The following is an 11,977-nucleotide window of genomic DNA, read 5'->3' as shown; positions in this document are numbered from 1 at the left end:
TGCGCGACACGTGGGTCGAGAAAATGCGAGTTATATTAACATCCGATCCGTTTTACCAGTTATTTCATTTTCGCTTCCTTATCGTTAATAAAGTACCCTTTTTGAAGCTTCAATAAATGAAAATAATGTTATATAATTTAAAAAATAAAGCAAATTAAGCTGTTTGTTGCTTGTTTCGTTTTGGGTTTTTTTCATTCTTAAAATTTGATCATTTTTCTTAACCGATCCCGATGTTTAATGCTATGCTATGGTATGCTATGGTATGATATGGAGAATGGAGTTCCGAAAGCTATGCTATGAGATTTTAATGCTATGCTATGAGATTTCAATGCTATGCTATGAGATTTCAATGCTATGATATGCTATGGTGTATGTTGTAAAAGATATGCATGAAATGACTGTATAAGAAAGAAAAAATTGTATATTTTTTTTATATTAAAATGAAAATGTCAAATTATATTTGATAAATGAACCAATTTTTAACAATAAAATCACTTACACACTTTTTTTCATTTTGTTCTTTGAATTGCATGCAATTTTATAATGACCTCGGATGAGCTTTGGGGGGTATAAAAATATTAAATAGTCATTCGACTCTTCATTTCAATACCGGATACGAAGAAGAGATGGAGCAGTATTTAAAAAAAAATATGGTACGATCCGCGTCACCCAGGCTCATTTGCCGGAGCTACCAAGCTGTACGAAATAGTAAAAAAAGAAGGGAAATATGACATTGGTTTAAATCGCATCAAAAAAATTCCTGCAAAATCAAGATGCGTTTTCTCTGCAAAAAAAAGTGAGACGACGAGGATTTAAAAGAAGGCGAGTAATAGTGCAGGGGATTGACTATCAGTGGGAAGCAGACTTGGCTGACGTGCAAAACCTATCCGAGTTCAATAAAGGGATAAAGTATCTCTTGGTCATTGTTGACGTGTTTTCTCGGTTTCTGTGGGTAAGATGTTTGAAAGATAAGAAAGCTCAGTCTGTCATAGATGCGTTCAAAGACATTCTGGATGGTCCTCGCCATCCAAAAGCCATTCGGACGGACAAAGGTACTGAGTTTTACAATCGGTATTTGAAACGATATTTAAAAGAAAAAGGCATTAAAATTTTTTATGCCTTGAATGAGTCCAAGGCCAATTTTGCCGAGAGATACATACAAACGTTAAAGAAGAGACTATATCGATATTTTACGCACACTCAAAAACACAAGTACACAGACATTTTACAAGACATGGTGAACTCTATTAACGAAACACCCAACCGTTCCCTCAACGGAAGAACCCCAGCCTCGGTCAATGCAGAGAACGAATCTGAAGTGAGACTAGACGCTTACTTAGTGAGACGAAAAGCTCAGAAAAAACCACCGATCCTCAAAAAGTCGTCTAAACGAAAGCGTACGCCGTATACCTTCAAGATAGGTGATCAAGTGCGCATTTCTCACCTGCGACGACAGTTTCAACGTGACTATGATCAGACGTTCACCGAGGAAATCTTTATTGTCAGTCATCGTTTTGTCTCACAAGGCATTCCTATCTACAAAATAAAGGACATGATGAACGACCCCATTCAAGGGAGTTTTTATGCCAGCGAACTACAAAAGGTATCTAAGGATGAACAGACTCAATGGAGGATTGAAAAAATCATCAGGAAACGGAAAGTTCGCGGAAAACCGGAAGTACTAGTTCGATGGTTAGGTTGGCCCAAGAAATTCGACAGTTGGATTCCTGAGGTCGATGTAAAAAACATTTGAAAATCCGAGTCACATTTCATTGTCGAGTAAGATGTCGCTGCGGATGGTTCTCAAGTCTACGGACAGTGCGTCCACGCACTCTGATAATAAACCTTATAATTTTAGAGTGCGTCTTCCAAGATCATTACCTCTTACGGGGGAATGGACTGTAGAGTTGACGGAATTCTGCAATGACAGTATTGGAAGACTGTCGGACAAGGAAATATTTGTTTATTGCTCTATTTGTGAAGACACCATCATAGGGGAATGTCAAGGACCTCTTCTCAGGCGAATTTATTTGATCGACTCTAAAAATCAGATTTTTTCTCGCCCTTACCGCATTCCTTTACGCATCAACGACCTTACTGACCTACACATCTATATAAAGGACAAGAACGGGGGAGATGCGTCATTTTTAACTGGAGATTCAAAATCATCATTTTTTTAAGATTAAAAGAAACCCCAATGGCGCCAAAAAGAAATTGGTAAGTAAAATATCAATATAATGAATAAATAAGGGAGGGGGGGGGGGGGGTATCCTATATCAAAAGCTATCTTACAATGCGTGAATTGTCTTTCTTTTACTTAGTCTACCGAGACGACTCTTGACGGCGGGTGAAGATGGATCCCTGCAGTGGGAACTCTCCCCCATTGGGTTAGATTTTTTTTTAGATTTTTTTTGGATAACTCACACGTCGTTTTATATCAAATATAAAATGAAGAAATTTCAATTATTTAAAATCAATATACTGTGTTTACAGTGTAGACTCCGACGTCAACAACACAACGCTGAAAAGATCCTCGTAGGTTTTTTTTTAAAATTTCTTTGTTTCGAATAGACTGACAATTTTTACATTGCGAAAGAAAATTAATTCTTTTCTTCACCATTTTCTTCTCAGTTCTGGGGTTCTAGCTATTCCCTTGTAAGTGATTTTTTTTATCTATAATACACTACCTTAATTATCTGAAAGTTTTACATAGTCATACATTTTTTTTGAAGAAGTAGCTCGTTTCTGATCAAAAAATGTTTATTTTAATTGTAATAATAGCAACCTGTCAGATTTGGACGATGCAGTCTTTATATCGGACGACGAACAAGACGAAAGTCACGTCCCTGCGTAAGTTCATTCACTTATTCATGTATTTATTGTCTCTCATTTCATTATTATTTGAAATCACTAATTCTAACAATTTTAAATTTCAGATCCCAAAAGAAGACACCCCAAAAGAAGACAATGTCAAATTAATTGAATAAATAATGTATTATCTTGCAAAGAGACTTTTTCTTTCTACTGTATCAAATATTTTTCATGAGAAAAAGATTGGTAAACCTTTCTAGCAGAGATATACTTCTATGATTTTACGATTTTGCTGATTGGATACTTCATTCATGCATGGAGCCAAAAAAGTTTTCAAGGATGTGGAAATGAGTAAAAATTGCAGAAAAATTCTTTTTGTAAAATTTAATTAAAAATATTAACAAAAATATAATTAAACGTCAGATTCCCCCATCCTTGAAAATTATTTTGGACTTGCGGACGGATCACTACGCAACATTCATGCACGTTTCTAGAAAAGGAGAAGGAGGGGACGAGTCAGAGATACCCTTCAAAATTCCATTTTTTTTAAATTAAATTATAAAATTTCAAAAAATACACCTCGAATCCCCTGGTAAATTCAAATAACTGTCAGACACCCCCCCCCCCTCTCCTTTCGATTTTTTTTCTTGGATCCGCGCATGACATTCCTTCCTGTTCATTTTAAAAAAGAAGAAAATACTGAAATCATGTAAAAACAAATTTAACTATTTAAAAAAAAAACAATCTTCTTCTTGGAAGACCTCGCCGATCTACTCTGTCCTACTCTGTTGCCGGGCCCCATCTACTCTGTCCTAGGTCTGAAATTAAAGAGAAAAAAAAGATAGATATATATAAAATTGGTTTTGAAAAAAAATGAAAATTACAAATACAGTTCGTCATATTTTGAAAGAGAAATGTTAAGAGCTTGTTCGTATTTTCATGTAAAAAAAAAATACATTGGTATGAGAGAGAGAGAGAGAACTTTAAACATTGAATTACCTCTTTGCTGAGCGGAGATTATATCTCCCCCCCCCCCCCGCATGCGCCCGCGGTGGTGGGTGTGCCAGAGACCGGGCTGGAGGCGCCCGCGGGGGTGGCTCTGGTAGCGACCTAGCTTGGGGTGGCGGGGGTGGTGCAGATGGTCTTTGGGGGTTGAGCCCTTGCCGGGGTTCCATTTCAAACTATGTATAAAACAAAAGACATAAGTATGCATCTATGCTACAAAAAATTTTACTGGGAAACTTTTCATGCAAACCGAATTTAATATGACTCAGAATGAATGATTTAAGAGTTTCAAAAATATTAATATAAAACAAATAAGTACATACACGTTCCTTTGGAACAGTTTCTAAACCTCTGCTCCTCCTCCTCACTCGGGCGCAGTGTCTCATCATCCTCTTGGCTATCCACCCGAGCAGGAGGAGGAGGGCCAGAACCAATGCGGTTATACTAATGTCTAGAGCTGTAATAAAAAAAACCCAATGAAAATTGATCTATTTTCTTGTTGAAATCAATACAGTAATGTATTTTAATATAATAAGAATATCAATACACTTTTTTTAATCATTAGTTGACTTATTTCTTACATACACAAAACTTTCAGTGTCAGGTATTAATACATCATGTGAAAAAGGACAACTTCTTGAACATTTATAATTAAAACATGATGGAATAAATTGAAAGAATAAAACCATGCAAAACCGATTATTAATCAGATAAATATAAGTTTTAAAAAAGATAAACATAATTACTTTGATTACTGAATGATTGGTGTTCCTGAAGGTCTGGCTGTTAGTCTGAGTAGTGGGAGAGGGGGTGGTGAGGGGTAGTAGGTTCCTTACCTAAGAAGTGATAGGAGGGGGGGGGATGTCTAACACAAGTAGTAATACAGGTGGGGGCGAAGGCAGTATGTGTACTAGCCTGAGTAGTGAGGGGGGGGGGGGGTAGTGTGTATACTAGACTATGTAGTTTTAAGGGTGTAATAGTGTGTGTGCTGACCTAAGTAGAAATGACAATGGAACAATGTTTATGAAACTGGGAATAGATTGATGTTTGTGGTTATGCTAGGGGATGAATACTCAAGTGCATAACAGGGTAGTAACCAGGGGTTGGATTAACACGCGTGTCCGTTCACTGTCAATCGTTATGCTCGTCGAGGTTGAACGATGAGGGATTGTATCTGAAGTAAACAACTAGAAACAATATACATGAGCAAAAATACCAAAGTGCTATCCTTCGGCGTTTGTAATGAAAATAACAAGAAAAAAAACAAAAAAAAAAACAAGAAAACAAACAAAACGAATAAATAACAAGAACACGAATAAATAACAATGTTAATACAAAACCAACTCAACAAACAATGACTTACATTCATCGGACTCTTGGTCCCACATTCTGGGAGTGATAAATTGCACTGAAAATAAAACAGAATCATAAATATTTTATCAAAAAATATATAACCGTATTATCATTTCGAACACATGTAATGCAACCGCTATTTACCTGGCGGGCACACAGCACGTCCGTTAATCAACCTACAGTTCGTGTTCATGTTGAGCGGCGATCGATCTGGTCAGAAAATGAAATTGTCGAAGTTACATTCCTTGTAGTCAGCAGTATTTTACGATATTGCGATTGGTCGAAATTGCTTCAAACTGACAGGGGGCAGTGTTTTCTCACGCAGTAGAGTTCCTCAGGATTAACCACCTGTTAAAGAATGAAAGAAAAGATAGACAGAAAAAACATTCCTTGTAGCTAGCAGCATTTTCTACAATATTACAATTGGTCGAGATTGCTTCAAACTGCCAGAAGGTGGAATGTTCTCACGCAACCGTGTCCCTTAGGTTAAAACATGATAGAGAATGAAAGAAAAAGATAGATAGAAAAATATTCACGTTCAGGCATCTTTACTCAGACATTTACGTTCAGGTATCTTTACTCAAGCGACAACGAGATTTAAATCTACCCAATTTCCGTATCATTACTCAAACAACACCGATATTCAAATCTAGCTGATCTCAATTCATAGTTTCCACTCTGTATATTTAAAAGGACACCTTTCACTCCATATCAATTTTCTTTTACTACGCTCGGGTAATCAATCTACTCCATTTTCATTCATAGGATCGTGTCCTTACTCTACCCCTGTTTTAAAAGTACACGTTCAGTTTTACTTCACTCAGGTCTCCTTTCCCTTTCCTCTTTGTTAAGGTCAATGACAAATACTTGCTTTTGTCATCTCTATACAATACCCCGTTGTGTTTTGGTGGTCTACATATATCGGGTCGAGTGACCACCCCCCACCCCCCTACAATACCCATTGTGTTGTGGGGTTAAAAATCTTCATTGTCTTGTGGGGTTATAAATCTCCATTTCTTGTGGGGTTATAAATCTCCATTGTCTTGGGGGGTTAAAAATCTTAGGGGGAGAGGTGGGACAGGTGGGGCAGGTGGTCCCCACCTGCCTCCAATCGATACTCCCCCATTGTTCTCCTATTGTTCTTTTTTAAACAATAGCCCATTTTTTTGGGGGGGGGGGGGTTAAACAGACGCCTATACTACTCCTATCGTGTATCAATCCTATCATATCGTGCGTGTATACTGTTCTATCGTGCGTTAATCCTATCCTTTCGTGCGTGAATCCTATCCTATCGTTTATCTTGTAAAAAATAACGTTGCGGGTACTCTCTCTCTCTCTCTCTCTCTCTCTCTCTCTCTCTCTCTCTCTATATATATATATATATATATATATATATATATATATATATATATATATATATATATGTATATATATATATATATATACACAATTTTGCAGCGGCCTTTAAATTTTAGCTTTAAAAGTTTTTATTTGTTAAAAATGAAAGTAGTTTTTAACCGGGTTTTCCAACGGAAAAATCCGGTTATTAAAATGGTGAAAATGGCGGGCGGGCGGGCGGCTGCCAAAAGGGTACCCTCATTGTACGGATAACTCCTCCTACAGTTTTCAAGATAGGATGTTGTTCTTTTGCAGATCAATTGTACATATATCAGAGGTGTGCATATTGCAAGGATTTTGATTTCTGATAATTTATCGAAAAAATACCAGGTTTTGAACTTAGTCATTTTTTGGCAAAATTTTGCATATAGGGTAACCTCATTGTACGGATAACTCCTCCTACAGTTTTTAAGATAGGAAGTTTTTCTTTTGCTAATCAATTGTACTTATATCAGAGGTGTGCATATTGCTAGGATTTTGATTTATGATAATTTTTGAAAAAAATACCAGATTTTGAACTTAGTCATTTTTTGGCAAAATATTGCATATAGGGTACCCTCATTGTACGGATGACTCCTCCTACAGTTCTCAAGATAGGAAGCTGTTCTTTTGCAGATTAATTGTACATATATCAGATGTGTGCATATTGCAAGGATTTTGATTTCTGATAATTTATCGAAAAAATACCAGGTTTTGAACTTGGTCATTTTTTTGCAAAATTTTGCATATAGGGTACCCTCATTGTACGGATAACTCCTCCTACAGTTTTTAAGATAGGAAATTGTTCTTTTGCTGATCAATTGTACATATATCAGAGGTGTGCATATTGCTAGGATTTTGATTTCTGATAATTTATGAAAAATATACCAGCTATTGAACTTGGTCATTTTTTTGGCAAATTATTGCATATAGGGTACCCTCATTGTACGGATAACTCCTCCTACAGTTCTCAAGATAGGAAGTTGTTCTTTTGCAGATCAATTGTACATATATCAGAGGTGTGCATATTGCTAGGATTTTGATTTTTGATTATTTATGAAAAAATACCAGCTTTTGAACTTGGTCATTTTTTTGCAAAATGTTGTATATAGGGTACTCCATTTCACTGGATACGTGTTGACATGGATTATGGATACAATTCACATAAAAAAAACCCGGTTTGCTGTCACATTGACAGCTTTTCTCTTGTTAATGCTTACAAAGGTACATAATACAATACATACTTTTTATATTTTTTTTTAAATAAAAGTTTAGTTCTTTAATCAGATTACATAAATATCAGTAGCTAAATTATTGCTAACTGTTTCAAGTATTGCTTGTACTTCTAATTTTAATTCATGAAATAACCTTGCAGATCGGAGACGTTGCCAAGATAACTAAATCTTGCAGTGAGATTCAGATTTCCTCAGAAAACCGGACCGCGAACCTAACACTCTGGGGAACGATCGCAGAAGACTCATGTATCGAAGCAGAATCAACTTATAACATCATTGCCATTAAAGGTCATATGAAACAATATCCTGACCATATTGAGTTATATACGGGAATGAGTTCATAAGTGCCTATTTAATAAGACTGACATTGTTTTTTGGATATTTTATGCAAAATGTGAGCGCCACAGTCGATCAAAACTACTTAATCGGGATAAGGAACATTGACTTACGCGGCTTACCTCCCTTGCTTATGACGTCAGTAACACCCAATCGCCTTATAAAGCTATGCTGTGAATACAAATATCCATGTCATTTTGCAGCATTTTAAAAGAAAAAAAATACTATTTTATATAAAAACTTGTATAATTATACAATAATCAACCACGTCAGTATTTTTTCTCTCCAGAAATGAAATCGTGTGCGTTTTCATTTACATGTAATAGCGTGTACATAATGATATTCAGTTTCTAGACTGCAGGGAGAATAAATGATTTTCTTCATAGATCCACATGCAAGTATAATATAATTTTAATATAAGCATATTTATATGTTTTATTTCGATCTTTTTAATGAAATTGACAAATTCAAAAATAAGTCTGCTCGTTTTTTCCCATTTGCACGTCCATGCAAATTCATTAATTTTTTTTTTCTAAACAACTTGTAGGCCTCATTGTGCCTCATTCGCTTCACGATTATATTGTTTGTTACACTTTCAAATTCACAAATATGTTACCATTTAATTATTTTTAGTCTAAGAGAAATTTCGTCAAATGTTTTGTTTTTGAAACGTGTACTTGAATGTGCGGTGTTTTGATTTTAAAACGTGTATGTGCGGTGTTTACTCACAGATTCCTTTTATCTCACTTTCTTCCGCAATGTTTTCTATCGTTTTTTTTATCATTATTGATGCTTGTTCTTAATAAAATCTGTTGATTATCTTCACATTCGTTCACAACTATTTTTATCTAACAACCGATTTATTTTACCGATACATTTCTAAATCCTGAAATGCCATATTTCCGCGATCTAATTTAATAAAACGTTAATACACGTGTACACAAAGTATTTTCTAAAGATATTGCTACATGTATATATCAATAAGTCAGAAATTTATATTATTTCGAAATAAAATTTAAGAATAATTTTGCGGCATTTTATAGCAGCTCTTAAATACAAACTATGTACACAATGCCTCAAACATTTTCATTGGCCTGCCTTATATACTTTTTCATGTGACAAAATAAATCAAATCAATTTAAATGCTTTAATTCCCTTTAAATGTAGCTCAATCATTATACGTACCGAAGAAGAAAATGATGTTTCTATTTCAAAAGGATAAGGATAATTCATTAATCAGCTGTAAATGTTGGAGCATTTCTTTCGTTAAATTTCCACTCCAGTACGGGATCTTCATCATGATTTTACTTTTGTGAGAAGCTGATATTAGATTTATTCATTAACGACCAATTAAAACTAAGTCATCTGTAGGCTACTACGAAATCAAATGATCTCATTTGAAAAGAAAGACACGTTCATATATGCAAAAATTACTAAAATTTAATCAATAAACTACTGTAAAATTACACTAGTTTTAATGCATTGTTTACATCGGTGGGTCTTTGTGACGTCATAAATCCACAAAATCAAGAACGATAAGCGGGTAAGAATTTTTTCAGGTGCTCAGTTTTCTCGGTTATTTCTCAGTAATGCAAAGGCAAAGAAATCTTACATCATGTATTTTAACATTTGTTTATACCAAGCTTTATATTCATGAAAGAAAACCATAGTGTTAAAAATCGTTTCATATGACCTTTAAGGCAGAAAATGAATTCCGAGGTCAACTGGCCTTCAACTCCACCCCTTCTACTTTATTTGAAGTAATTGTTCTTCTAACATTATATATATATATATATATATATATATATATATATATATATATATATATATATATATATATATATATATATATATATATGAATACTTTATGGAGGCTTTGAATACTTAAAAGTAGTCATAACTACTTAACTAATATTTCTTTTGATAAATCTAAAATACGTCAAAGAATATAGTAAAGATATTTCATTAAAAAAAAACCTTAGTGTTATAGCATTGCTTCTTTTTCTTTATCTTTTTTAGAATCTTCCGTTTTTAACGGAAGGCTCTTATTTTTTTTTTTATTATTATAATTACTATTATCATAATTATTATTTTCATAAGTACTTTTCTGCGGTTTCTTTTTATTCATATTCTTATTATTCTTTTTTTATTTTTTTCCAACTCAAATATTTCAAATACGCTTGCATCGATTGCTTTGAAATTTACAGGTTTTATGTGTATCTAAAAGATCTCTATGAATTGAAAACATTATTTGATGCCATCATCAAATTCGTCAGATATTGACGTTTTTCACGTTTTAAAAAGTGATTTTGTCCGGAGCTATTCTCATTTTTGACTTGAGATAAAGCTATGAAATTAATAGAAAAGGTAGAACTATCATTTAACTTATGACATAAGACTGGAAACTAAATTCGGACACTTCCGGTCGAAACCGGAAGCAAAATCATTTTTTTAAATTTTCATGTTTTTTAATTTTAAAAATTAAACAAACGTATCTTACGGTAATTTTCATGCTGATTACGAAACTGAAAACCGTTTTTAAATCGGACAATGCACTACAGCGATATTAGACTTTAAAAATTGATTTTCCGGAAATTTTAATTCCGCGTTTTTGGTTAAGAAAGTAGTGTTAAGTTCTTGGTTAACTCGTAAATTAACTCGTACCTTAAATTTTAAAATATGTTTATCTTGTTGATAAATAATCTTTATCTTAATTGCCGATCTCGATTTTCTTTATAATCTTATCAATCAAATATAAAAAATTAAATTTATCGTTATATAGTACCCCCTGACTCATATATTTAAATTTGTACTATTGTAGAAAATAGAAAACGCCCCCGAAAAAGAGGAGGAATTTCGAGGAGGTGTGGAATCCGTCTCTTTCGAAAGGTATATGTTATGCATAATTAATATTAATATATGATTTAAAATTTATTTCCACTTATACCCATTCTTATTGTTGTTAGGTTTACATTTTTGTTTACCAACTGGTGTTTATAGATACAATTGAAAGGTTATTGAAATTGTTTTCGTATAATTTAAGATTTATATATCACCATAATCATAAAGCATCAAAATCTAACGCAGTAATGTATTTGCTTAATAAGAAAGTAAATGAAATAAAATTTAAGTTGTAAATAATTCACTAAAACAAAATAGCATTCAAGTTTTGAAAGGAATTTCTTCTTTTTTTCAATTTAATATCAGAAATCATTTCATGTAATTTCAAATTCTTATTTTAGCAATCTCATCGAAGTTAATGGCACAATCTTAAATGTGTCAACATCGCAACTTAAACAAATATTCCCCACCAATACTTTTGAAAAGGTACAGAGAGAGGGGAAGAGAAAACAAAACAATGTGTCAGAAATGTGAGTAACTTTTAAAAAATATACAAAAATAATATTGCACCCACTGCTCAAACATAAATTGTACTAATGCACCTTGTTTCTGATAAATGACATTATAAAAATGTTTAATTACTCTTTCTTTTTATTGCAGACAACTGATCAACAAACCAAAATCAGAATAAATAAATAAATAAAGGTCACATAAAAAGAGACCTCAGAGAGAGACACACACAGAGAGAGAGAGAGACACACACACAGAGAGAGAAAGCATGGTCACCAATAACTGTCACAATTCTGCATGTTTGTTTTTTAGGTATTGTTATTTGAGATTGAATTGTAACAGTGTGTTTTGTTATTGTCAGTTTTCTTACCATTTGAGCATAATCCAATACAGGAAATCACCTTTACTTTGATGCCTTTGGGGTTGTTACTAGCGGTATAAATCTCCAGATTAAAGACTGCATAGTAAGTGTATTTATATATATTTTAAATATTTCCCTCTATAATGTC

At 33.6% G+C, this 11,977-nt stretch overlaps 3 protein-coding genes across 3 annotated transcripts; 2 read left to right on the top strand and 1 right to left on the bottom strand.

Moving 5' to 3' along the window:
- The first annotated feature begins 1,234 nt into the window (after positions 1 to 1,234).
- Positions 1,235 to 1,753, top strand: LOC128169481 (uncharacterized). Its single transcript, XM_052835617.1, has one exon. The coding sequence runs from the start codon at positions 1,235 to 1,237 to the stop codon at positions 1,751 to 1,753; it is 519 nt and encodes a 172-aa protein (XP_052691577.1).
- Positions 1,754 to 2,181: 428 nt separating this feature from the next.
- LOC128169473 (uncharacterized) lies at positions 2,182 to 3,007 on the top strand (the record flags this gene model as incomplete). Its single annotated transcript, XM_052835606.1, is given in 5 exon segments — positions 2,182 to 2,217; positions 2,322 to 2,535; positions 2,632 to 2,655; positions 2,782 to 2,850; positions 2,937 to 3,007. Coding segments are annotated over 5 exon segments (378 nt in total). The 3' UTR covers positions 2,988 to 3,007.
- A 606-nt stretch (positions 3,008 to 3,613) lies between these two features.
- Positions 3,614 to 5,750, bottom strand: LOC128169480 (uncharacterized). The gene is made up of 5 exons (XM_052835616.1): positions 5,314 to 5,750; positions 5,180 to 5,224; positions 4,140 to 4,273; positions 3,811 to 3,992; positions 3,614 to 3,629 (listed from the first exon to the last, which is right to left on the bottom strand). Exons 1-5 carry the CDS (start codon positions 5,360 to 5,362, stop codon positions 3,614 to 3,616), a joined length of 426 nt encoding a protein of 141 aa, XP_052691576.1. The 5' UTR covers positions 5,363 to 5,750.
- Positions 5,751 to 11,977: the final 6,227 nt, after the last annotated feature.

The sequence above is a fragment of the Crassostrea angulata genome, unplaced genomic scaffold, assembly GCF_025612915.1.
Source record: "Crassostrea angulata isolate pt1a10 unplaced genomic scaffold, ASM2561291v2 HiC_scaffold_140, whole genome shotgun sequence".
In the NCBI taxonomy this organism is placed as follows: Eukaryota; Metazoa; Mollusca; class Bivalvia; order Ostreida; family Ostreidae; genus Magallana; species Magallana angulata.
Note: the sequence above shows the minus strand (reverse complement) of the source record. Positions and strands in the feature narration are given on the sequence as shown.